The 26,583-nt window shown below is 39.6% G+C and overlaps 1 protein-coding gene across 2 annotated transcripts; it reads left to right on the plus strand.

Moving 5' to 3' along the window:
• The first annotated feature begins 1,111 nt into the window (after positions 1-1,111).
• Positions 1,112-17,644, plus strand: HAUS1 (HAUS augmin like complex subunit 1). Of its 2 annotated transcripts, XM_060118987.1 has the most exons (9): positions 1,112-1,187; positions 1,983-2,157; positions 11,766-11,901; positions 13,268-13,402; positions 14,499-14,622; positions 15,014-15,079; positions 15,871-15,942; positions 16,392-16,439; positions 17,432-17,644. In XM_060118987.1, exons 1-9 carry the CDS (start codon positions 1,158-1,160, stop codon positions 17,480-17,482), a joined length of 837 nt encoding a protein of 278 aa, XP_059974970.1. In that variant the 5' UTR covers positions 1,112-1,157; the 3' UTR covers positions 17,483-17,644. The 2 variants fall into 2 exon arrangements, with proteins under 2 accessions (XP_059974970.1, XP_059974971.1); XM_060118988.1 differs by lacking the exons at positions 15,871-15,942; positions 16,392-16,439; positions 17,432-17,644 and adding an exon at positions 15,989-16,220.
• Positions 17,645-26,583: the final 8,939 nt, after the last annotated feature.

Raw genomic sequence — 26,583 nt, forward strand, 5'->3', positions numbered from 1 at the left:
GTTATAACAGTCATCTCCTAAAACAGCTTGCAAGTATTATATGGCCAGCAATCCCTTTCTCTAATATTCTACTTTCTTTTCAAGATGAGTCATGGATACATATGACAGTCCTACTGGAAATTAGGTGTAGGAACAGGTAAAATTTTGGTTTGTAAAAACAAAGTTCAGGAATATTTTGTAAAACTTGTAGTGATGAAAGTGGACAAAGGGCAAAAAATAACTTTTCCCCCCACTTATCTGGAATTTAGTTAATGAGCAGATACATATTTAACCAAAACAAACAAAAAAGAATAAGAAAGCCATACAGTATGGTGCTGGCTAGTTAGTTAAATTTCGTTGAAAAGTTTAATCATTTAAAATAGGCATATGACTTAGGAGAAAGACATTTGGTGCTAAGTTATCCACAATTTGATGTTAAACCACATATCACAGAAAGTTGAGTACATGGTCTACGTTTCCTAATGTAACAGTATACTACAGGAGGTTGTGGACAGCAGCATGGTATAACCTGAGGAGACTGAAACACCCAATAGGAGTCAGAACACTGTGGTCAGATTCCAGCTCTACCACCTCATCTTGGTCAAGTCATATACTCCAAGTGTGTGGTTTCAATGTGAAAGTAGGTAAAATAATGTGTGTCCATCTATTTTACAGGATTCCTGTGAGAATGAAACAAAAATAGGAAACCATAGAAAACTATACATTCCCGTAGAAATATAATAAAGAACCTCTCATGGCGTTAACTACAGAGTGATGGAAGTAGAGAACTTTAGGAAACGCAAGAAATGAATGCAAGAATGGCTGAGTGGCAGTGCCAGTGCCAGCAGTTGTATGCCATAAACCGTTTTAAAACAGTCTCCAGCACATTTAGAAAGAAAAAAAAAGCCTGGTTCTAGGAAGCTTTAGTTCTCGTCCTGGAGGTGATACCATGGAGAGCGCAGAGAGCTGCGAGGTGGTAACGGAGAGCCTTGCAGTGCTGAAGCCTTCGACCAGCCAAGTCCAAGGGCTCTGCGCCTGGAGTCCTAGTAAAAACTACAACTCCCAGAAATCCCGGGCCCCAAAGGGGGCGGGCCCAACGGAGTGTGGGCGGGGTCGTCAGAGCAAGCGGGGCGCTTCTCCCGCGAGAAGCTGCTCGAGAAGTGGCGGGAGTAGCGGCCATGGAAGTGCCGGAGGAGGCAGAGGAGCAGGTGATGGGGCGGGAGCGGGGCTTTGCGGCATCCCGGAAACCGCGTCTTTGATACACCTGCCCTGCCGGCAGATCTCCTGGGCGCTCCACTTTCACTTTGTTCCTCTGCTGGTCCATATTTAGTCCCACCTTCAAGATCTGTGCCTCCCCGCCCCACCCCCCACTTAGACCTTCGCCCCCCACTCCCACCCCCACCCTTGGAAAGGGAGTTTCCCTTCCTTCCCGGCCTTCCCTGCCGGGATTCGGGCTTGGAGAGGGGTTGAGGAGAGCCCCCTGGTGCGAAACCTCCCCCTGGAGACTGGAGGGGGACTTCTGAACCCAAAGTCAACTTCCAGCCAAGTCTCGCCGTTCGCTGCTGCTTCCTACCAGAATTTTCACACCAGACCTGCTTCAGTGTCTCGCATCCCAGCTCTAGGAGTTTCCTGGCATTGCGGGTCTTGTGGTGTGTTGAGGACAACTCTTTTTTCAGACTTTGCAACTGTAATAATGCGTTAGCACCTGCATATTGAGCTTTAAAGTTATTCGAGTGATGCAGAATATTAGCCTATACTGCTTTCGTAGCTTTGGGAAAGGATAGATTGTTTTCTGGTAGTTTTATTTATTGTGCTTGCTCACTTTTTATTTCTTGACATCTGGTATCTCTCTCCCTAAAGACAAATTAGGATGTGAAGTAAGTAGGATGCCAGAATATTCATGGAAAGCATTTCCTTTGCTACTCATCACTTCTTGGCCATATTTTCTTCGTGCTATTGCAAAAAACAAGGCTTACAAAATTTGTATCCCTTGTAATGGTTAGGTTGCTGCCTGGTTGAAAGAAGTATTTGGAGATCATCCCATTCCACAATATGAGGTGAATCCGTGGACAACGCAGACTTTGCATCACCTTTCAGAACGCAACAGGGTCCGGGACAGGGATGTCTACCTGGTAATAGAGGACTTGAAACAGAAAGCAAGGGAATATGAATCAGAAGGTGAGATTAATTCCAGAGTTTTTAATGAGATAATAACTAGATAACCAAATTGTTTAACTGAAGTATACAAGATTGATTTAGTGTAGGCTACTTGTCAGTTTTGCTTCTTTATTTTACCCAGATTTGTCTTACACTGCGTTGTTATAGTAACTTAATCATAAATTTCATTAGAGTATATATTTTATTGATACTCTGATGGTGAAACAGTAACCCCTAAAAGATAAGAGTCTAAACTTATTAGCCTGACATATATGATACCTGTGGTTTTTCACTTACATATCTTTTGGGCTCTTTCCAGTCTCCATGCTTTAGTTATAATCAGTCATCATGACACCTGAGGTGGCAGCCATGAACTGTGACTTAACAAATCACTCTGTTGCCATGTATTCATGGGACTGCGTGAGAATTTTCTGCTGTGCATATGTAGTTTAAAAAAGTGTATTCAACACATCCATTGTCTTTATAACACAAACCACAAAAATAAAGATTGGAAAGAGGAAAGAAAGATTGGAAAAAGAGGAAAGAAGTGAGATCTACGTTTGCCTACACTTAAGCAGGTGTATGGCATATGTTACATATGTTGTTTTGAATGTAGAGCAACTTATATTGTAAATCTATTGCATATGTGCTTTTTTCCAGTTTTCTTTTAAAAAATTAATATGCAGTAAAATGACTTTTTGTTTGGTGTACTGTTTTAACACACATGGATTCTGAGAACCACCCCCACAGCTAAGATGCAGAACAGTTCTTTCACCCCCAAACACCTCCCCTGTGATGCTCCTTTGTAGTCATACTCTCCCGTATGCCTTTAAACTTGTTTAAATTTTAAATGATTTTATTTTAGTAGTTATTAAAATACAGTATGGAGAAAGGGACTTTGAGTCCAGAAAAATGTTATTTTGCAAGAGCTTTCTTTTTGTCTATACTATTATGTAATGAAAATTCGAATGATTTTAAAAGTAAGATTATTCATGGTTGTCCTTGAATACTTTTTAGGGTGGCATATATTAAGTAGCAAATGTTTCTAGTAATATATACAAAATTTTGACACAATTTTCTATACTAAAGAATCCAGAAGAGCCCTGCCACCATTGATATCTTAACTCTACACATCATGTACTTTTTTCTTTTTTTTAATGTTTATTTATTTATTTATTTATTTAGGCTGCGCAGGGTCTTAGTTGTGGCATGTGAGCTCTTAGTTGCGGAATGCGGACTTCTTAGTTATGACATACTCTTAGTTGTCGCACACATGTGGGATCTAGTTCCTTGACCAGGGATTGAACCCTGGGCCCCTGCATTGGGAGCGCAGATTCTTACCCACGAGACCACTAGGGAAGTCCCCATGTACTTTTTTTTTTTTTTTTTTTTTAATTTCTTTATTTTTGGCTGTGTTGGGTCTTCGTTGCTGCGGGTAGGCTTTCTCTAGTTGTGTCGAACGGGGGCTGTTCTTTGTTGCAGTGTGTGGTCTTCTCATTGCTGTGGCTTCTCTTATTGCAGAGCAACAAGCGGCTCCGAGCGCAGGCTCAGTAGTTGTGGCACACGGGCTTAGTTGCTCCACGGTACGTTGATCTTCCTGGCCCAGGGCTCAAACCTGTGTCCCCTGTACTGGCGGGCAGATTCTTAACCACTGTGCCACCAGGGAAGTCCAACCCCCCATGTACTTTCTTTTTTCTTTTTTTTTTTTAAGATATTAAGATTATTTTTTTAACTTTTTCATTTTTGGCTGCGTTGGGTCTTTGTTGCTGAGCGTGGGCCTTCTCTAGTTGCGGCGAGTGGGGGCTACTCTTCGTTGCGGTGTGCGGGCCTCTCATTGCGGTGGCTTTTCTTGTTGCGGAGCACGGCCTCTAGGCATGTGGGCTTCAGTAGTTGTGGCACGCAGCCTTCAGTAGTTGTGGCGCACAGGCTTAGTTGCTCCGCAGCATGTGGGACCTTCCTGGACCAGGGATTGAACCCGTGTCTCCTGCATTGGCAGGAGGATTCTTAACCACTGCGCCACCAGGGAAGTACCCCCCCCCCCGCCGCCATGTACTTTAATTGTTACTCCTCTTTTCTAAGTTTTTCCTCCTTTTAGACAGCGAAGCTGTCAAGCAGAGAACAGAAAATTTATGGTACCTTGTAACAAATATAGATTCATATACACTATTAAGGAACTCCTGCTTCCAGAGTTTCTAATTCTAAATTTTGAGTAGTGATACTATATAGCCCCCAGGACTTGAATGACTTTTGAGCAAAAGATCATTTCTTAGATTTAGTTTTTATTTCTGCACAGTACAGTTCTTTGCAGCACGTAAGATTGGAACATTTCGGAAATATTTTCAGGAATTGGGAAAGGATGTAAAAGTTTTGTATGAAGACTTTTTAATCATGACAAATACAGATGAAACTATTGAAAGCATTCATTCTTTATACTGCCAGTTCTTCAGTTGAGGAGGAAAATTAAATGAAATTTCCCTAGCTAGAACCTCCAATAAAATGTTGAATAGATGTAGACATCTATTAGAGTAGACATCCTTATCTTGTTCCTCATCTTAGAGGGAAAGCATCTAGTCTTTACTATCGAGCGCAATGTGAGTGAGTTGTGGGTTTTTTGTAGATGCCCTTTTTCCGGTTGAGGAAGTTTCTTTCTATTCCTACTTTGTTGAGTGTCCTTATCATGAAAGGGTGCTGGATTTTGTCAGATGCTTTTTCTGTCTGTTGAGATGATCATATGACTTTAGTTTTTTATTCTGTCGATATGATGTGTTACATGAATTGGCTTTCAGGTGTTAATCCAACATTTATCCATAAGATAAATCCATGTCCTCATGGTGTATAGTTTTTTAATAGGTTGCTGGATTCAATTGCTAGTATTTTGTTGAGAATTTTTGCATCCATATTTATAAGAGATAGTGGTCCGTAGTTTTCTTTCCTTTTTTTTTTTTTGTTGCGGTACGCGGGCCTCTCACTGTCGTGGCCTCTCCCGTTGTGGAGCACAGGCTCCAGACACGCAGGCTCAGCAGCCATGGCTCACGGGCCCAGCTGCTCCGCGGCATGTGGGATCTTCCTGGACCAGGGCACAAACCCATGTCCCCTGCATCGGCAGGCGGACTCTCTCTCAACCACTGCGCCACCAGGGAAGCCCTCTTTCCTTTTAATATGTCTTTTTCTGGTTTTAGTGTCAGGATAATATTGGCCTCAGAGAATCAGTTGAGAAGTATTCCCTCCTTCCTATTTTTTGGAATAGTTGATGAAGAATTAGTATTAATTCTTTATGTAATCTATAGAACTCAATGGTAAAGCCATCTGGACCTGAGCTTTTCTTTGTGGGTAGATTTTGATTACTAATTCAGTCTCTTTGCTTACTGTAGGTCTATTAGATTATCTATTTGTTCTTGAATTAGATTCAGTAGTTAGTGTCCTTTTTGGAATTTGTCCATTTCATCTAAGGTATCTAAATTTCTGGGTATAATTGTTCATAGTATTCCTTTATAATCCTTTTTATTAAGTAGGTAGATCAGTGGAATGTGCTGTCTTCTGATGCTAGTAATTTAAGTCTTTTTTCTTCTTAGTCAATCTAGGTGAAGGTTATAACACAGGGAAGTCTGCTCAATATACATATATTTTTAAGGAAATGACAGTCACCTGATATTCATAGTGGTGTGCTTTATAGTTTATTTTATTGCCATTGTTTTAATATTTATTTATTTATTTGGTCACGTTGAGTCTTAGTTGCAGCAGGCGGGCTCCTCAGTTGCGGCTCGTGGGCTTCTTAGTTGTGGCTTGCCGGCTCCTTAGTTGTGGCATGTGAACTCTTAGTTGCAGCATGCATGTGGGATCTAGTTCCCCAATCAGGGATCGAACCCAGGCCCCCTTATTGGGAGCGTGGAGTCTTAACCACTGTCCCATCAGGGAAGTCCCTCAGCTCAATATTCTGTAATAACCTAAATGGGAAAAGAATTTGAAAAAGAATAGGTACTCTATATGTATAACTGAATCACTTTGCTGTACACCTGAAACTAACACAACATTGTTAATCAACTATATTCCAATACAAAAAAATTTTTTTTTAAATCTAGGTGAAGGTTTTTCAATTATGTTGAGCTTTTCAAAGAACTAGCCTTTGGTTTTAATGATTTTTTTCTTCTTTTTTAATCTATTTTATTAACTTTCACTCTGTTCTTTATTATTTCTTTCCTTTGGCTTGCTTTAGGTTTAGTCTGCTCTTCTTTTTTTTTTTTTTTTTTTTTTTGCTGTACGCGAGCCTCTCACTGCTGTGGCCTCTCCCGTTGCGGAGCACAGGCTCCGGACACACAGGCCCCGCGGCCATGGCTCACGGGCCCAGCCGCTCCGCGGCATGTGGGATCCTCCGGGATCGGGGCACGAACCCGTGTCCCCTGCATCGGCAGGCGGACTCTCAACCACTGCGCCACCAGGGAGGCCCTGCTCTTCTTTTTTAAATGTTTTAAGCTTAGGCTATTGATTTGAGATCTTTCTTCTTTTTTAACATAGGAATTTACAAGTATAAATTTCCCTCTAAGCACTGGTTTAGGTGCATCCCCTAAGTTTTGGTATGTTATGTCTTCATTTTCATTCACCTCAAAGGATTTGATTTCTTGTTGACCCATTGGTTATTGGGAGTATGTTGTTTAATTCCACATATTTATGAGTTTCCCAAATTTCTTTCTAATTTCTAATTTCATTCCATTGTAATGGGGGAATACTTTGTATTATATGACGGCATTATCATTATAAAATGTCCCTGTTTATCTCTAGTAACATTTTTTGTTAAAAAGTCGATTTTATCTGATATTAGTATAGCCACTTCAGCTTTCTTGTGGTTGCTGTTTGCATTATATATCTTTTTCCATCCTTTATTTTCATTGCACTTTGCTCTATTGCACTTCACAGATATTGAGGGGTCTTTTTTTACAAATTGAAGTTTTGTGGCAACCCTGTGTTGAGCAAATCTACCATTTTTCCAATAGCATTTGCTCACTTCATATCTCTTACATTTTGGTAATTCTCACAATATTTCAAACTTTTCCATTTCTCTCTCCCTCTCCTTGGGCCTCCATATTCCCTGAAATATAACAAATTGAAAATAGTCCTATTAATAACCCTACAATAGCCTCTAAGTGTTCAGATGAAAGGAAGTCACATGCCTCTCACTTTAAATCAAGAGCTAGAAATGATGAAGCTTAGTGAGGAAGGCATGTTGGAAACCCAGACAGGCTGAAAGCTAGGGCTCTTATGCCAGACAGTTAGCCAAGTTGTGAATGCAAAAGAAAAGTTCTTGAAGGATATTAAAATTGCTACTCCAGTGAGTCATTTCCACTTTCAAGTCATTCTTTAATAAATACATTTCATAAGGCTATAGCTGGCATAGATAGTGATTCCTCTAATGGATCTGGGCAAAGTAAATTGAAAACCTCTGGAAAGAATTCACCATTCTAGATGCCACTGAAAATATTTGTGATTCGTGGGAAGAGGTGAAAATATCAGCATTAGCAGGAGTTTGGAAGAAGTTGATTCCAGCCCTCATGGATGACTTTGAGGGGTTCAAGACTCCAGTGGAGGAAGTAACTGCAGGTGTGGTGGCAATAGCAAGAGAGCTAGACTTAGGAGTGCAGCCTAAAGAGAGATGTGACTGAATTGCTGCCACCTCATGATAAGACTTTCACGGATGAGGAGTTGCTTCTGATGGATGAGCAAAGAAAGTGGTTTCTTGGGAAGGAATCTACTCTGGTGAAGATGCTGTGAAGATCGTTGAAATGACAACAAGAGATTTAGTATATTACATAATTTACTTGATTAAAGCAGTGGCAGGGTTTCAGAGGATTGACTCCAGTTTGAAAGAAGTTCTTGGGTAGAATGCTGTCAAACAGCATTGCATGCTACAGGGAAATCATTTGTGAAAGGAGAAGTCAATCAATGTGGCGAACTCTGTTGTCCTATTTTAAGAAATTGCCCCAGAATTGCCCAGCCTTCAGCAACCATCACCTTGATCAGTCAGCAGCCATCAACATCGAGGCAAGACCCTCCACCAGCAAAAAGATTATGACTCACTGAAGACTCAGATGTGTTTATCATTTTTTAGCAATAAGGTATTTTTAAATTAAGCTGTGTACATTGTTTTTTTAGGCATAATGCTATTGCACACTTAAGAGACTACAGTATAATATAAACATAACTTTTATATGTCCTGGGAAACCAAAAAATTCACGTGACTCTCTTTATTGCAATATTTGCTTTATTGCAGTGTTCTGGAACCCCAGTATCTCTGAGTTATGCCTGAATTTGTATCTTTGAATCTGAAGTGTGTCTCCTGTAGACAGCATGTAGTTGGATCCTGTTGTTTTTTTCAGTCTTATAATCTCTGCCTTTGGGTTGGATTGTTTAATGCATTCCCATTTAATGTTATTATTGATATAGTTGTATTTATATCTACCAATTTACTTTTCATTTTCTATATATTACATCTTTTTTTGTTTCGCTATTTTTCCTTTATCGCTTTCTTTTGCATTAAGTAAATATTTTCTAATGTAACATTAAATTTCTTCAGTGATTTTTTACTCCTTTTTTTCAGTTCTTTTTAGTGTTGCTCTGAGGTTTGCAAATAAATCTTATCAGCTCAGCTTCATATTTGTACTAGCTTAATTCCAGTGAGATAGAGAAATGTTGCTCCTATGTAGATGTGTTCCTCTTTTCCCCCCTTTTGTGGTATTATTGTTACACATATTACATCTAATAATATTATCGACTCAACAGTATGCTGTTGTATTATTACTTAACCATCTGTAGTCATTTCCTTAGCCCTTTACACCTTTACTACCACCACATCCTTTGTGCTGTTTTTAACATATATATTACATTTCTATAACCCAACAATACCTTATATAAATATTATTTTATCCAATTGCTTTTTAAGTCAGTTAAGAGAAAAATGAAGAAAAAAATGCATTTATGCTCTTTATAATTCTGCATTTACCTTTACTGATAATTCATTGCTTTTTGTAAGCATTTGAATTACTGTTTGGGGTCACTTGCTTTAAGCCTACAGAACTTCCTTTAATATTTCTTATAAGTTGGGTCTGGTGACAATGAAATTCTCTCAGTTTTTGTATATCTGGGAGTCTTTATTTTGCATTTATTTTTGAAAGAAAGCTTTGCTACGCGTAGGATTCTTGCATGACAGTTTACTCTTTGAGCACTTTGAATATGTTATCCTGTTGCCTTTTGGTCTCCGTTGTTTCTGTCAAGAAGTTGACTGTTGGGCTTCCCTGGTGGCGCAGTGGTTGAGAGTCCGCCTGCCGATGCGGGGGACACGGGTTCATGCCCCGATCCGGGAGGATCCCACATGCCGCGGAGCGGCTGGGCTCGTGAGCCATGGCCGCTGAGCCTGTGCGTCCGGAGCCTGTGCTCCGCGATGGGAGAGGCCACCACAGTGAGAGGCCCGTGTACAGCAAAAAAAAAAAAAAAAAAGAAGTTGACTGTTAATCTTACTGAGGTTTCCTAGTATATGTCATTTTTCTTTTGCTGTTTTCAAGATTTTCTCCTTGTCTTTTTTTTTTTTTTAATAAATTTATTTATTTATTTATTTTGGGCTGTGTTGGGTCTTTGTTGCTGCTCACGGGCTTTCTCTAGTTGGCGGTGAGCGGGGGCTAGTCTTCGTTGCAGTGCACGGGCTTCTCACTGCGGTGGCTTCTCTTGTTGCGGAGCATGGGCACTACGCGTGTGGGCTTCAGTAGTTGTGGCATACAGGCTCAGTAGTTGTGGCTCGCAGGCTCTAGAGTGCAGGCTCAATAGTTGTGGCACACGGGCTTAGTTGCTCCGTGGCATATGGGATCTTCCCGGACCAGGGCTTTAACCCGTGTCCCCTGCATTTGCAGGCAGATTCTTAACCACTGTGCCACCGGGGAAGCCCCCTCACTGAATTTTACTAGATTTTCTTGAATAGATGTTTCTTCATTTGCTGTTTGTCCTTAGGAGCATTTCCAGAAGCTTTAAATGGTTGTGTTTTGTTTTGGGGTTTTGTTTTGTTTTGTTTTTTGGGTTTTGTTTTTTTTTTACAATTTTCACCAGTTTCACTGGAGTGTAGGTGAGTAGAGCTCCTCACACTGTTATGTTGGAAGTCGGACTCCTGGTGGATTGATTTTTGGCAAAGATGACAAGACAATTTAATGCAGGAAAGAATAGCCTTTTCAGTGAACAGTGCTGGGATAGGTGGATATCCACATGTACAAGAATGAAGTTGGACCTTGCCTCATAACATATATAAGAATTAACTCAAAATGAATGAAAAACCTAAAAGTAAGAGCTGAATCTAAAACTCAGAAGACAACATATGTGTATATCTTCATGACTTTGGATTTGGCAATGGTTTCTTAGCTATGATACCAAAAACACAAGCAACAAAAGAAAAGTAGGTAAATTGGACATCATCAGAATTTAAAACTTTTGTCCTCAAAGGACACCGTCAAGTAGATGAAAAGACAGCCCACAGAGTGGGAGAAAATATTTGCAAATTGTATATCTGATAAGGGACTTATATCTACAATAAATGAAGAATTCTTACAACTGAATAATAAAGAGACAACCCAGTTAAAAATGGATAATGGAGGGAATTCCCTGGCAGTCCAGTAGTTAGGACCCCACGCTTCCACTGCAGGGGCCCAGGTTCTATCCCTGGTCAAGGAATTAGGATCCCATAAGCTGCGGCCAAAAAAGAGGTTAAGGGAGGTGAATATGCATTTCTCCCAAGAAGATGCACAAATGGCCGGCAAGCCCAGCATCGTTAGCCATCAGGGAAATGCAAATCCAAACCACATTCCACTTCACACCTACAAGGATGGTTATAATCAAAAAGACAGGGTCTTGGATTATCATTTTATTGATGATTATTCAGTTCTATGAACGATCACTGTGCAAAAAAAATAAATAATACAGCTGTTGGTGAAGATGACAATGTGGAGAAACTGGAACCTTCCTACATTTCTGGCAGGAATGTAAAAATCAGTAGCTTTGGAAAACAGTCTAGCAGTTCTTCAAATAGTTAAACATAGAGTTACCGTATGACCAGCAGTTCCACTCCTAGTTATATACCCAAGAGAAATGGAAACATATGTTTATGTAAAAACCCATACGTGAGTGTTTATAGCAGCATTATTCATAATAGCCAAAATGTGGGAGCAATCCAAATGTTCATCAATGGATGAATGGATAAATAAAATATGGTAAATCTATACAATGGAATATTATTCTTCCATAAAAAGGGATGAAGTACTGACTGATACCTGCTACAGAATGGATGAACCTTGAAGCCATTATGCTAAGTGAGAGAAGCTGGTCACAGAGGATCACATATTATATGATACCATTTATATGAAATGTCCAAATTAGGCAAATGAATAGAGACAGAATGTAGATTAGTGGTTGCTAGGGCTTCATGGGTTGGGTAGCTGGAAAATAATGACTGAGGAGTGTGGGATTTCTTTTTAGGGTGATGAAAATGTTCTAAAATACTTTAGGTGAGTGGATTATATGTTATGTGAAAGATTACAATAAGCTGTTAAAAATTAAAGCAAAACAAAGATCTTAGTCACCATAAAACTCTTTCATCTTTTCAGCCAAGCATCTTCAAGACCTTCTCCTGGAGAGTGTGAATTTTTCCCCTGCCAATCTCTCTAGCACTGGTTCCATGTATCTGAATGCTTTGGTTGACAGTGCTGTGGCCCTTGAAACAAAGGATACCTCACTAGCTAGGTAATTCTTGTGACAATTTTAATTTCTGCAGTCATATACACTGTACGGTCTTGACCTAAGGAGCTTTTGTTTCTCAGGGTAATTCTGTATAGGAAATTAGCAGTGTATGCAGAAATACTGAATTTAGTTAACTCCTTATCATTGCTAGTGAGTATGTATAATTACTTCAGATAAATTTGGTATTGGTTAAATTTTAGTGTTTTCTTCTTTCAGGATTAGGTTTGTGAAGGCTGGTTCTCATGTATATTTGAAAAGGGATTAGGTATCACATCATTCCCTATAAACAGTAAAAAGAGCAGTAGGCTAAATCATTTGGTTGAGCGTAGAGTAGTGATTTTTGGTCATGTCCCTACCCTATTGGATAGAGTAGGTTAAAGACCTTCAATTCTTTGTGACAGGCATTTCACCTATATAACGACATTATCCTTCTAACAACCTTAAGAGGAAATTGAGGCTCAGGAGAGGTGGGTTAAATAATTTCTCTGAGCTAGTAAATGGCAGGATTGGGATTCAAACCCGGTCTGACTCAAAAGTCCATAGGACTCACTGTTGGCTGCATCTTATCTAGGACTACCACAACAGCTTATAATCAGAGAATTGTATGGCCATTCTGCTTAACTGCTAATATAAGAGCTTGGAATATATATAAATATATATATATATATATAAATATATATGTAAATATATATATATATAAAATATATATAAATATATATATACACACACACACTTAAATAGAGTTTTAGATATAAGATCATGTAGGCCGTATGGCAGCAGAAATCTAGACTTGAATTAAGTCAATTCAGCAGACACCAAATACTAATTATATCCCAGGCATGTAATCTATATAACTCTTTATGTAACTGCCTGTCTCCCTCTCCCTTCCTCCCTCCCTATATATATGTGTGTATATATGTGTGTGTGTGTGTATATATATATATACATGTATATATATACATGTATAGCTATACATATAGGCACTGGGGAAGCAGAAATGAATAGAATAATGAATGCCAGCAAGTACAGTCTCTGCTCATGGTAAATTAACGGAGATGGACATGTAAAATTATAGTATGACAGCTGCAACACTACAGTAATGTACAAGCTGTAGCTAGGAAGCACAGAGAAAGGAGTAGTGAATTCCAGAATGGGAGTAAATCTTATTTGAGTTTTGAAGGGCAAATGGAAATTTGCCAGCTGAAAAAGGTTGTTCCAGACAGTGAGAACAGCATGTAAAATAGTATAGAGGTATGAAACAGCATGGTTAAAGAAGAATCCACATAGAAATACAGTCATTTTTAGAAATGAGGAATAATTGTAATTATCGTCCTTAATGTCCATTTACGTGACTAGATTCTTCTTTTAGTTTTATCCCTGCAGTGAATGATTTGACCTCTGATCTTTTTTGCACCACATCCAAAAACGAAGAAATCAAGCTTGAATTGGCAAAACTTGAGAAAAATCTAACTGCAACTTTAGTATTAGAAAAACGTCTACAAGAGTAAGTAATTGAGTTGGAAGTGGTGACAATTTTTATTATAAAGGCAGTAACAGGACGTTAGTTTTGGCGACAGATATGATTTAAAACAACACATTAGGAAATGGGAAGATAAACTGTGTTTTTAAGTAGAAAATGACTTGGGTGAAGGTAGGAGTGGTTGAGTACGTATTTTTACCTTTTACTTTATACAGTTTCTTTTTTCTCTCTTTTTTACAAATAACCTGTTTATAATTTTCAAAATGTATGTGAATATTTTTTTTTTTTTTTTTTTTTTTTTTTTTTTTTTTTTTTTTTGTGGTACGCGGGCCTCTCACTGCTGTGGCCTCTCCCGTTGCGGAGCACAGGCTCCGGACGCGCAGGCTCCGGACGCGCAGGCTCAGCGGCCATGGCTCACGGGCCCAGCCGCTCCGCGGCATGTGGGATCTTCCCAGACCGGGGCACGAACTCATGTCCCCTGCATCGGCAGGTGGACTCTCAACCACTGCGCCACCAGGGAAGCCCTGAATATATTTTTTTTTACTTATAAACTGTGGTGCAACTTAAAGTCATGTTATATTTTGTTGCCCTTTCTTGCTAGAACTCTGGTATCCCTCTTGATGCTTTGGACCTTCTTTAGGTCCCTATAGCCCCAGAGATTAGATGCTGTGGATCAGGAGTATGTGTATGCACAAGTAATTTACTGGTGTGTAAATATATCCAACAAACATTGACTATGTGTATGCAAAGCACTGTGTCATGTCACATTTAGTAGAGAGGCCTTTGGGACCTCCATAATTCAAATTGACTTTAGGATCTGTTAAGTCACTTTTTTGAGCAGCAGATCTACTTTCTCCAAGAATAATTGGCATAGATTAATCTTAAAATTATTTAGTATTCCTTGAGAAAAATCCCAGATGGCAACATGGAGGGAAAGATGACCTAGAAGGGTGCATGGTAGCCAGTCTGGGATATAAAATTTATGGTAGAAAATCCAGCAAGTGTGTTATCTCCTCTTGATACTCTTGCCTAATCCAGAGTTGAATCGAAAAAGTAGTAGAGCTTCATTTTTATAATAATTTCACTGAGAAGAAAATGTTCTCAACTTCATTTTTTAAAGGGCTCTCAAGAAGGCAGAGTTGCATCTGTCTACGGAAAGGGCCAAAGTTGACAATCGTCTTCAGAACATGGACTTCCTAAAAGCCAAGTCAGAGGAGTTCAGGTCTGGAGTTAGAGCTGCAGAGGTTTGTATGAAGGACTGAATATATTTAGCTCTCTTCAGACTTATTTTCAACTTTCATCCTCAGAACTAGGCAGTATTGTTATTCCCTTTTTACGACCAGGGAACTGCGGAGAAGGGGGGTAACTTGCCCAAGGTTACACAGCTACTTAACAGCAGATCCCAGTTCAAATGCAGGCTGCCAGGCCCCGAAGCTCAGTCTCTTAAGCACTGCACCCATCTTGTCACAAATCTCTGTCTGAAATGACTCACATGCAACATAAAAGTGCTTAGGAGCAGGTGTAGTCCATCTATGATTTATAGCTTCTCTTTACTGTGTTATATATTGAAAATATTTCATGAGGGTCACTTGCAAAATAATTTTTTAAACTGAACTCCCTTTTTTGTAATTGTAGGAGCAACTTTCAGCCAGAGGAATGGATGCTTCTCTGTCTCATCAGTCACTGGTAGCACTTTCAGAGGTACACTTACTTTAACCCAATTTAACTTTCTTTAAAATGTTAGTGCACAATCTACTTTTTCATTTGTTTCTTTTTATAGAGCTTTATTCACTATTGACCTGATTTATTTTCCTTTACTGCTGTACTTTATGTTCACCAGTATTTATATCTTTATTACTTGTTATCAATATATATTCTTCCATTTGTTTGGTTTTCTTTATTTATTACTATATGCTAGAAACTCTTGCTGGAGTCAGTTATATGTTATTGATTTATTTATTGAACGAATGTATTGAGGGACTATGTGCTAACCACCTAGGTCCTCCTCTTTCTTCTCTTTCAGTAAAACACAGGTCCCATACTCCTGTAGAATGCAATTCTGGGGTTTTAGATTGTATAAGGGTTTTATCTATTTTCATGGGAAGAGGGAGAAATGGAAGGTTTTGTTTTACTTTTTTTTCTTAAGATTTTTTGGTAGTTTGATTTTGGGAATTTAAAATAGGCAATTCATAAGTATGTATTTGAGACTCTTAATTATTCCCTGATGTTCTGATTCCTCTTAATTACATTATTTTGTATTCCTAGGCAGCATACTTAAATCTTATTCTTAATAAATGGGAGTATAACTTTCCTATTTTAGCATCTTCTAAGGATTGTTTCCATTTGTTACCCATTTATCTTTGGAGCTCTTTATTTGATACATTATTTAAACTGTCCTAATGTTAATGCTTTGTCATGTTTTATTTCAGAAATAGACAGTGTTTAGTTGCATTGTGAATATCTCTATTACTCTGTGTTTTTTTCACCCCCAGAAATTGGCAGAACTAAAACGACAGACTATACCTTTGAAGAAAAAATTGGAGTCCTATTTAGATTTAATGCCGGTAATTATTTTTATGAAATAATAAAAATAACGTTCCTCTTTTCCAGCTTTCCCCAAGGGCACTAAATGATCATGAAAATACTGGGTCCATGTTTAAGGATTGAAAATGTATGCTGAGGGACTTCCCTGGTGGTCCAGTGGCTAAGACTCCATGCTCCCAATGCAGGGGGCCCAGGTTCGATCCCTGGTCAGAGAACTAGATCTCACAAGCCTCAACTAAGTGTTCGCATTCTGCAACTAAAGATCCCACATGCCGCAACTAAGAACCGGTGCAGCCAAATAAATATTTAAAAAATAAATAAAGTCTGTGCTGAATTTTAGTATTGTATGTACATTGGATATACTTTCTACAACATTTTTTGCCTTTTGAAAAGGATTGTTATATTCTTTTTCCCCTTTCATCCTAGCTGAGGCAACATAACCTTTCCTTATTTTATTTTCCTTTAAAAGAATCCATCTCTTGCTCGGGTGAAAATTGAAGAAGCAAAGCAAGAATTAGTAAGTAGTTCCATTTTTTCCTTCCGATTTTTAAAAAATAAATGCTGACATAGCTAAAGCTCCCTTTCTCCTCCTTCCTTCCTTTCTACTCAGGGGTGAGCCACAGTCCCAGACTTGCTGTGTATCATTACCATGCATCTTTTAATACTTTTTTGGCATATACATATCTTTTTTTTTTTTCGTAAAAAATACATAGTGATCTTTTAAAATTTTGTATAGATTTTCCTGGATGGAAATGGAGGATTGAGAGACATAGAATATTCTAGGCAGAAGGAATTAACAAAAGTATAAGAGCTGAAAAATGGAGGACTTTTTCAAGCTTCAGCAAGTGAAGCAGTCCAGCTGCTTAGGAGTATTCAGTGGAAGATAGGGCTGAAGAAGGTCAATTGGTTTATGAGATGAAGGACCTTAAATATAAAGAAGGTTGTTCTTGGAGGCTGTAGGGGACCACTGAAAGTCGTTCTGTGTTACCTTGTTTTTTAAGCTAAAGAGAAATGTGATAAAGGTTATGCTTTTTGATCCGGCCAGTTGTTTAAGAAGATTTTTCTGGAATCAGTGTATAGGGTGGATTGGAGGAGGGAAAAAGAAAATTGCAGAAACTAGTTGGCCTGTTTAGGCCAGATGAGAAGTAATGAGAACAGTGGAAAAGAGTGATGTGAGAGACGTTGCAGAAGTATGTTGCCTAAGGAGTAAAGGTCAGAAAAATCGATTCAAGTATCACTGCAGTCATTCACCTCTCTAAAGGTTCCCCCCCACCTTTGAATGTTTAATAGCATCAGGAGTCTGAAAACTTTTGGGGTGTGGGAAGTGGGGAGATATAAAAGCAAGGGGAATATCTCAAAGAATATTTAATATTTTGTAATGGTATTTTAAAAAATTTCTGTTTCAGTGTTTTTCCTTTTTGCTTCCCGTATTTTAAATAATATTAGAAGTTACAACACCTTCTTTATGTCCTTATTTATAGTATTTATGCTGTTTCTTTCTTCCTTTAGGATACTGTTGAAGCTGAACTTACAAAAAAAGTAAACATGATGGAACTATGACCAGAGCCAAATAAATTTCTTCTTTCTTAACAAAGTAAACTGAATAGGACTTCAAAGAATTATTTCCTCATGGCATTCCTTATACCTTAATTTCTGTGTTCTTAGATGAGATAATAATGTCATTATTGATAGAATAGTGGTTTCTGATGTGTATTAAATGTTTATGCTCAAATACATATTTTTCATGTGAAAAAACATTGGTTTTCTATGCTGTTGGTGGTTAAATGTCCTTCAGTAGTCTCTTAGGTGAACTGTGACTGTTGTCCTGCAGTCGCTCACTAGGTCAGCTAAGTGAAAGGGAAAGGTTCTGCAACTTCAGTTATGTTTCTCCCACACCCCCGATCAGCTTACCTGCCTACCTCCAAATGTTAATATATGCAGGAATTTGGTTTATGAAAAAGATGACCTTTTAAATCAGTAGTAGAGAGATAGATAATTCAACACATGGTGCTAGATCTGTACTTCACCCCTTACATCAGGGTAATTTCAAGGGATCAAAGATTTAAATATTAAAAAAAAAAGTTAGTAAAAGAAATCATGGAGGAATTTTAATGTTTTGATTTTTAAATAATCACAGAGTCAGAAACTTATGACAAATACAGAAGCCATAAAAAAAGATTGAAATGTTTGAAAATTTTGAAATACCAAAACTTCCTGTATGGCAAAATCTTTCATAAATAAAATCAAACCATGACAAATGTAGTGTAGAGAAGAAGAGAGATTTTTCACTATGTAGCTTTTTGGACTTCAAAAAATTTTGTACCATGGAATCAAGAATCAATTAGTTTTTTAAAGATTATCTAATTGACCTTAAAAATTTCCCTCCTCTCCTTTCCCACAAATATATGGCTAAAGACATTTGTATTTCCTTTTTTGGAGACTGTCCATTTCCTTTAGCCATTTAGGTATGGTGGTTTGATCTTTTTCTTAACAGTTTAAGACAGCTCCTGATGTGTTAGCTCTATTTGAATTGTAAATATTTTCCAAGTTTGTCGTTTGTCTTTTAACTTAATTGCAGTGCTTTTGGTAAGGTAACTTGGTAGGTTGACTGTAGAAATAACCACCATAATTCTTCCCATCCCTGTTCACTCACCCTTCATATTGTGACCTTGCTACTTCTCCCATTGAGAGGTGGAGTCTATATCTAGCAAATATTAGAAAAACAGAGGATTAAAAACTGGTTGTGTGGGACTTCCCTGGTTGTCCAGTGTTTAAGAACCACCTTTCAATTCAGGGGATGTGGATTTGATCCCTAGTCGGGGAACTAAGATCCCACATGCCATAGGGCAATTAAGCCTGTGCACCACAACTAGAGAGGAGCCCACACACCACAACAAAGAGCCTGTGCACCACAACTAAGACCCAATGCAGCCAAATAAATAAATTAAAAAAGAAAACAAAACTGATTTTTCATTGGAGCCTGCCCTCTCTTACTGCTCAAGAATTCTGAGACTACCATGTGAAGAAGCATGGACTATTGGAGAATGAGCTGAGACAAGTAATTCCAGCTGAGCCCTGTTCCCACCCCAAGAACAAACAGGCTGCCAACTGCCAAACATGTGAATGAGTCCTTCTTATACTGTCCAGCCCCACTGGAGCCACTAGCAGACTGCAGAGATCAACCACACTGACCCAGGCTAGAAGCCAACAGAGTCAATCCTTAGAATCATGAGAAATAAGAAATGGTGGTTGTTTGAAGCTTATTTTAGGTTTGGGGCTGGTTGGTAGCTGCAGTAGCTAGTTGATAAAAGTAGCTTTTGAAGCTTAGGTTCAGAGAAAAATGAGAGCAAAAAATGTACAATATAAGAATCAAAAAAGAGGGACTTCTCTGGTGGTCCAATAGGTAAGGCTCCATGCCAGTGCAGGGGGCCTGGGTTTGATCCCTGGTCGGCGAACTAGATCCTGCATGCGTGCCGCAACTAAGAGTCTGCTTGCCACAAGTAAGGAGTCTACATGCCGCAACTAAGACCCGGCACAGCTTAAACAAACAAACAAATAAATAAATAATCAAAGACAGAGGCAAGCCAGATTTGGCTCACAGACAACTCCTGCCCTACAACAATAGCTATAAAATGAAAACAAAGAGGTATAGCTGATACATCAATTGTGGAGTTAGCATGGAATCATAAAAAATGCTCAGTCCAATAGAAGTCAGGAAATGAAAAAAAGGAAAAGATGAGACAAATAGAAAACAAGATGGTAGATTTACACACAACCATATCAATAATCGCATTAACTGCAAGTGATTTAAATACTCCAATTAAGAAGCAGAGATTGTCAACTTGAATAAAAAAATCAAGACAGTTAAATGCTGTCCTCAAGCAACCCACTTTAAAGATACAGGTAGACTGGGCTTCCCTGGTGGCGCAGTGGTTGAGAGTCCGCCTACCGATGCAGGGGACACGGGTTCACGGCCCGGTCCAGGAAGATCCCACATGCCGCAGAGCGGCTGGGCCCGTGAGCCATGGCCGCTGAGCCTGCACGTCCGGAGCCTGTGCTCCGCAACAGGAGAGGCCACAACAGTGAGAGGCCCGCGTACCGCAAAAAAAAAAAAAAAAAAAGATACAGGTAGATTAAAAGTAAAATCGTGGAAAATAAAGTTGGACCCTTAGCTCACACTGTATATAGAAACTAACTCAAAATGAATCAAAACCTTCAATATGAGCTAAAACTATAAAACTATTAGAAGAAAAGTTAGAGACAAGTCACGATCTTGGGTATGACAAAGGATTCTTAGATATGAAGACAGAAGCGCAAGCAACAAAAGAAAAAAATAGTTAAATTGGACTTCATGAAAATTGAAAACTTTTGTGTTTCAAAGGACACCATTAAGAAAGTCAGTAGGCAATCTACAGAATGTGGGGAAATATTTGCAAATCACGTGTCTGATAAGGGACTTGTATCCAGAATCTATAAAAACTCACAACTCAATAATAAAAGACCAATAACCCAATTAAAAATGGGTAAGGGGGCTTCCCTGGTGGCGCAATGGTTGAGAGTCCGCCTGCCGACGCAGGGGACGCGGGTTTGTGCCCTGGTCCAGGAGGATCCCACATGCGGCGGAGCGGCTGGGCCCGTGAGCCATGGCCACTGAGCCTGTGCGTCCGGAGCCTGTGCTCCACAATGGGAGAGGCCACAACAGTGAGAGGCCTGTGTACCATAAAAAAAAAAAAAAAAAGGGGCAAGGGATTTGCATACACATTTCTCCAGTGTAGATATATATGAATGCCTAATAAGCACATGAAAAGATGCTTGACATCATTAATTATTAGGGAAATAAAAATCAAAAACTCAGTGAGACACCATCTCATACCCACTAAGATGGATAGAATAAAAGAGACAATGACAAGTGTTGGTGAGGATGTAGACAAATTGGAACCCTCATACACTAACGGTAGGATGGTAATATGGTACAGTCATTTTGGAGAACAGTTTGGCAGGGTCTCAAATTACTAAATATCGAGTTACCTTCTGACCCAGCAACTCAACTCCCAGCTGTATACCCAAGAGAAATGAAAACACATGTGCATACAAAAATTTATGCATGAATGTTTGCAGCAGCATTATTCATAACAATGCGAATGCCCATCAATGGGCAAACAATGTGGTATAGCCATACAATGGAATATTATTTAGTCATAAAAAGGAATGAAGTACCCAGACATGATACAACATGGATGAAACTTGAAACCGTATGCTAAGGGAAAGAAGCCAGTCACAAAAAGTCACGTATTGTAGGATTCCATTCATATGAAATGTCCTGAAATATATAGAGATAGAAAGAAAATTGATGACTGAAGGATGAGGGATAGGGGGTAACAGCTAAAGGGTACAGAGTTCCTTTTGAAGTAATGGTTGCAAATGTCTGTGAATACATTGAAAACCATTGAATTATATACACTTAATTTTTTTAAATTTATTTATTTATTCATGTATTTAATTTTTGCCTGCATTGGGTCTTCGCTGCTGCATTCAGGCTTTCTCTAGTTGCAGTGAGCGGGGGATACTCTTTGTTGCGGGGCGCAGGCTTCTCATTGTGGTGGCTTCTCTTGTTGCAGAGCACAGGCTCTAGGCGCGCGGGCTTCAGTAGTTGTGGCACACGGGCTTCAGTAGTTGTGGCTTGCGGGCTCTAGAGCGCAGGCTCAGTAGTTGTGGCACACGGGCTTAGTTGCTCCATGGCATGTGGGATCTTCCAGGACCAGGGCTTGAACCCGTGTCCCCTGCATTGGCAGGCGGATTCTTAACCACTGCGCCACCAGGGAAGCCCTAATTTTTTTAAAGCTAGCTATTATTATTATTATTATTGGCTGCATTGGGTCTTTGTTGCTGCACAGGGACTTTCTCTAGTTGCAGCAAGCAGGGGCTACTCTTTGTTGTAGTGCATGGGTTTCTCATTGCAGTGGCTTCTCTTGTGGAGCACGGGCTCTAGGCGTGTGGGCTTCAGTAGTTGCAGCACACGGGCTCAGTAGTTGTGGCTCACGGGCTCTAGGGTGAGTGGGCTTCAGTAGTTGTGGCATACAGGCTTAGTTGCTCCATGGCATGTGGGATCTTCCCAGACCAGGGCTCGAACCCGTGTCCCCTGCATTGGCAGGCGGATTCTTAACCACTGTGACACCAGGGAAGTTCTATATACACTTTAAATGGGTGACTTGTAGGGTAAGTGAATTATATCTCAATAAGGCTGCTGAAGAGAAGGTATACAGATTAAAAAGGAAGAAGTAAAACCATTTTTATTCACAAATGGAGTTAGTAAAGTGAGCATCTGTGTCAGAAGGTTAGGAAAATAAGAGCAAAATAAACCCAAAGAAACTAGCAGGAGGAAATAATGAAGATATGAACAAAAATTAATAAAACAAAATAAATACAATAGAGAGCATCAACAAAGCGAAGAGTTGGTTCTGTAAAATAAATAAATAAACTAGAAATCTGCCGCGTCATTTACATTTTTTTTTTTTTTTTTGGCCACGCCACACAGAACATGGGATCTTAGTTCCCCGACCAGGCATCAAACCCGCGTCCCCTGCATTGGAAGCGTGGAGTCTTAACCACTGGACCACTAGGGAAGTCACTCGTCTAAATTTTTAAGTGTATAGATATTGCATTGTTGTTTATGTCCTCTATTTCAAGAATCTGAAGTGAATCCCCTTTGGTTACTTTTTCCAGTAGGATTGGGGGTTTTTAAAAAGGGCTGGTCTAGGAAGCCAGGGAACCTGGATACAGAGGGCAAAGAGAAGTAGACTAGGTCATGGAGGAGTCAGGGGCATGGCTCAGGCTGACAGTCCGTGCATTTGTAGATGTGCCAGGAGAGATGTGAGGTGTGGGCAAGTAAGCATCTAAAGCAGCCCCTAATTAAACCTTCTTGTTCTAATTCCATTCCTAGGTCTCTAACCTGCATATTTCTTGGAAATATCAAATATACCCCTATGTATGGGTGTGTGTGTGTGAGAGGGACCTCTGTTGTTTTGTCTCTAGTTCTGACTGCATGTCTGTCTATGAGAACCACACACCTACCCCTACATACTTCTGCATTTATCTCCAGTGAACAAAGACACTCTTGGATAATCACAGCAAAATGATCAAATTTAGGAAATTTAACATTGATAAAATTTTATTATCTAATATATAGTCCATACTCAAATTCCTCCAATTGTTGCAATGTGCTTCGTAACAATTGTTTTTCCAATCCAAGATCATACACTGTATGTAGTTGTGTCTGTCTTAATCCAGTTTTTGATATCTGATTCTGACCATTTTGCCTTTACTGTTTCATTAGACCCGCATTTCTAGGTCTGTGAAACTGCCCCCACTCCAATTCAGCTGTCTGAGCGAGTCCAGTCAGGGTGGCACAGACCTAGGGACCATTGCATATATAGGTCCAAGCCCTGCAGAGTCACTATCCTTTGCCCAAAATTCTGCCCTGTTGGCGGGGGAGGGGGAGGTGCTGTACTGTCAGTAGGTTTGCCTTTGCCTATACTAAATCAAGAACTCATGACCTTGGCAGAGGCTTGAGTTACCAGCAGAATGGGATTAGCTATTACAGCTTCTGCTCCTTGGGAAGCATGTGAAACTGAATATTGGGTAAGAAGTGCAGCTTGAATGAAAAGATGCTCCTCATCAAATGTGTCTGAAGCTATTTTAAGAGAAGACTGAGGATTGAGTGTGGATGTCCTTGTCCCCTGTTGCCAGGGGAACTTTTTCTTGTGAGTTATCACAGGAGCACGTGACAGCTGGCTCACCATAGTCTGGCTCTGACCCTGTGCCAGGACAGCTGATGCCTGGGCTTTGATGACATACCACTCAAAAATGCTGCTCTGCCAGCTTTATTTAGTACTATGATGCATGGATGTCCTCTTATTAGCACAGCTTCCTCTCACATTGTGCAGGTTTATGTTTTCAGGTTTATCTTACAGTCCTCAGATCTCATATTTACAGTTTTCTTTCAACTCTGCAGCAACAGTTGTGGGCTGACAGCCTGCCTCCACTGCGTTGGGAGGGAGAATTGCTGTATTTTCCACAGCATGTTAAGACACTGAGCATAAAACCTGGCTCTTATACTACCTAGCAATGTGACCTTAAAGACATCATGTAAACTTAGGTATCGAATGGATATAATAGTCACCCTACCTGCCCTGTTATTTGTTCTTTCACTTATTTATTAACAAATTTTATTAAATACTATGTGTTGGGTACTGAGGCCACAAAGATAAATAAGAATTTCCCCTCAATCTCAGAGAGGCAGCTTATACATTTACAGAATATCAAACTGGAAGTGATTGTTCAGTCCAAATTTTAGTCTTATAGACAAGGAAATTGAGGCCCAAAGAAATAAAATGACTGCCCAGATGTCACACCCAGTCACTGACCGAGTTGGGATGGGAACCCAGATTGTTTATTTCCCAACCCAAAGATCTTTCCTCTGTATCACCTACTTTTGGCTAAACCGTAGTAAGTCTCAATTTCCCTGCTCAGCTTTTTTTTTAAAAAATTTATTTATTTATTTGTTGCTGCACGCAGATTTTCTTTAGTTGCATTGAGCGGGGTCTACTCTTCGTTGGGTGCACAGGTTTCAGTAGTTGTGGCACGTGGACTCAGTAGTTGTGGTGCACAGGCTTAGTTGCTCCGCAGCATGTGGGATCTTCCTGGACCAGGGCTCGAACCCATGTCCCCTGCATTGGCAGGCAGATTCTTAACCACTGCGCCACCAGCAAAGCCCTCCCTGCTTAGCTTTTAACTACTTTAGAAATGTAGACTGGGGATGCCTAAGCTCCTCAAATGTTAGAAAAAAAAAATTTCCTTAAGAAAATAACAAAAAACTCCAAACTACTTGTAACCACAAAAGTAATACCTGTTTATTACAAATAATTCCAACAATTCAAAAGTATATAAAATTTGAAGTCTAAGCTCTTTCCTACTCCTAGCCCCAGTTCTACTTCCCAAGAGTAACTGACTACTTATTCTCTACTATCATTAAAGTGAATCATTCTAGACTTATCTATGCAAATCCAACATGTACACATATATATTTTTAATATTTATTTATTTATTTATATATTTGGCTGTGTCGGGTCTTAGTTGGGGCATGTGGGATATTTATTTGTGGCATGCAAACTCTTAGTTGCAGCATGTGGGATCTAGTTCCCTGGCCAGGGATTAAACCTGGGCCCCCAGCATTGGGAGCGCAGAGTCTTAGCCACTGGACCACCAGGGAAGCCCCCACATATTTTTATATTCTTCATAACACTGTAGTATTTCAACATACAGATATATTATACTTTATAACTTTCAGATGGCTCCAATTCAAAATACCTTATAAACATCAAAAATTATCAAACATTCCCTCCCCCTTTAGGGTTGTAAAATTAGTAACCAATGATTGAGAAAGTATACAATAACAAAAAGCTAATATTATTCAGATATTAAGACTTTTTATATCAATTTTGAACTTATTCATCAAACGTCAGCTCTAGATATTTGAAAAATAGTTGTCATATATGTGTGCGAGATATGGTATATATTCAGCCTGAAGGTTTTTCTGTGTGTATATATAGATTCTGGGTCCTTCTGATAACTTTGTTGCCCCTGTCCCATCCCCTGTTCCTTTGTTAGGGGCCACTGCCCTAATGCTGCCAAGGATCATTAGCACAAGTTTATACTGTAGTACCAAATGCTCTCTATTGGCCAGCAGGTCCCTCTGAGTCATTGTGTCGGTTTTGAATTGCATTTAGCTGCATATAACAAAAAACGCAAAGAAATGGCTTGTCTCTTTCTTGTAAAATGCCAGAAGCAGGCAGTTCAAGGTAGAGATGGGGACTTCTCTAGTCATCAGGGAAATCAGCTCCTTCTTTGTGGTTCACATGGTTTTAGCACTGGTTTCTATCCTCAAGGTCACCTCACAGTCATATGATGGCTGCTGTAGCACCAACTTTCATGTCTACATCACTTTGGACAATCCTACCTGTAAAGAGTAGGGGGCTGGAAAATGTAGTATTTTTATTGGTACATTGTTGCACAGAATAAATTTGGGTTTCTATTAGTTAAGGAAGAGTGAGAATGAGGATTAACAAGTAGGGACCTCTAGTTACCCACCCTAATTACGGACGAAATTCTTTTACCTACCAGTCCTGGGTTGAATTTTCTTTTAGCTCCCATTCTCTTCTTTGTGGAAATAAGATTTCCTTTCTTTTTATTCAGCTTTGTCACTTCTCTTTCTGCCATTTTTGTTCTAACAAAGCTCAATTATTCTTTCTCTTCCAATTTGAGACATCGAGCTCCCTTCTGTTTGTATTTATTTATTTATTTATGGCTGCGTTGGGTCTTTGTTGTGGTGCGTGGGTTTCTCATTGCTGTGGCTTCTCTTGTGGAGCACGGGCTCTAGGCATGTGGGCTTCAGTATTTGTGGGCTCAGCAGTTGTGGCACACAGGCTCAGTATTTGTGGCTCGCAGGCTCTAGAGTACAGGCTCAGTAGTTGTGGTGCACAGGCTTAGTTGCTCTGCAGCATGTGGGATCTTCCCGGACCAGGACTCAAACCCATGTCCCTTGTATTGACGGGCGGATTCTTAACCACTGTACCACCAGGGAAGCCCCTGTTTGTATTTTTAAA

The sequence above is a fragment of the Mesoplodon densirostris genome, chromosome 15, assembly GCF_025265405.1.
Source record: "Mesoplodon densirostris isolate mMesDen1 chromosome 15, mMesDen1 primary haplotype, whole genome shotgun sequence".
In the NCBI taxonomy this organism is placed as follows: domain Eukaryota; kingdom Metazoa; phylum Chordata; class Mammalia; order Artiodactyla; family Ziphiidae; genus Mesoplodon; species Mesoplodon densirostris.

Coding starts and splice junctions, on each gene's coding strand:
- HAUS1 (XM_060118987.1), top strand. CDS start 1,158: ATGGAAGTGCCGGAGGAGGCAGAGGAGCAG. Junction 15,080..15,870: donor CACTGGTAGCACTTTCAGAG/GTACACTTACTT, acceptor TTTCACCCCCAG/AAATTGGCAGAACTAAAACG. Junction 15,943..16,391: donor CCTATTTAGATTTAATGCCG/GTAATTATTTTT, acceptor TTCCTTTAAAAG/AATCCATCTCTTGCTCGGGT.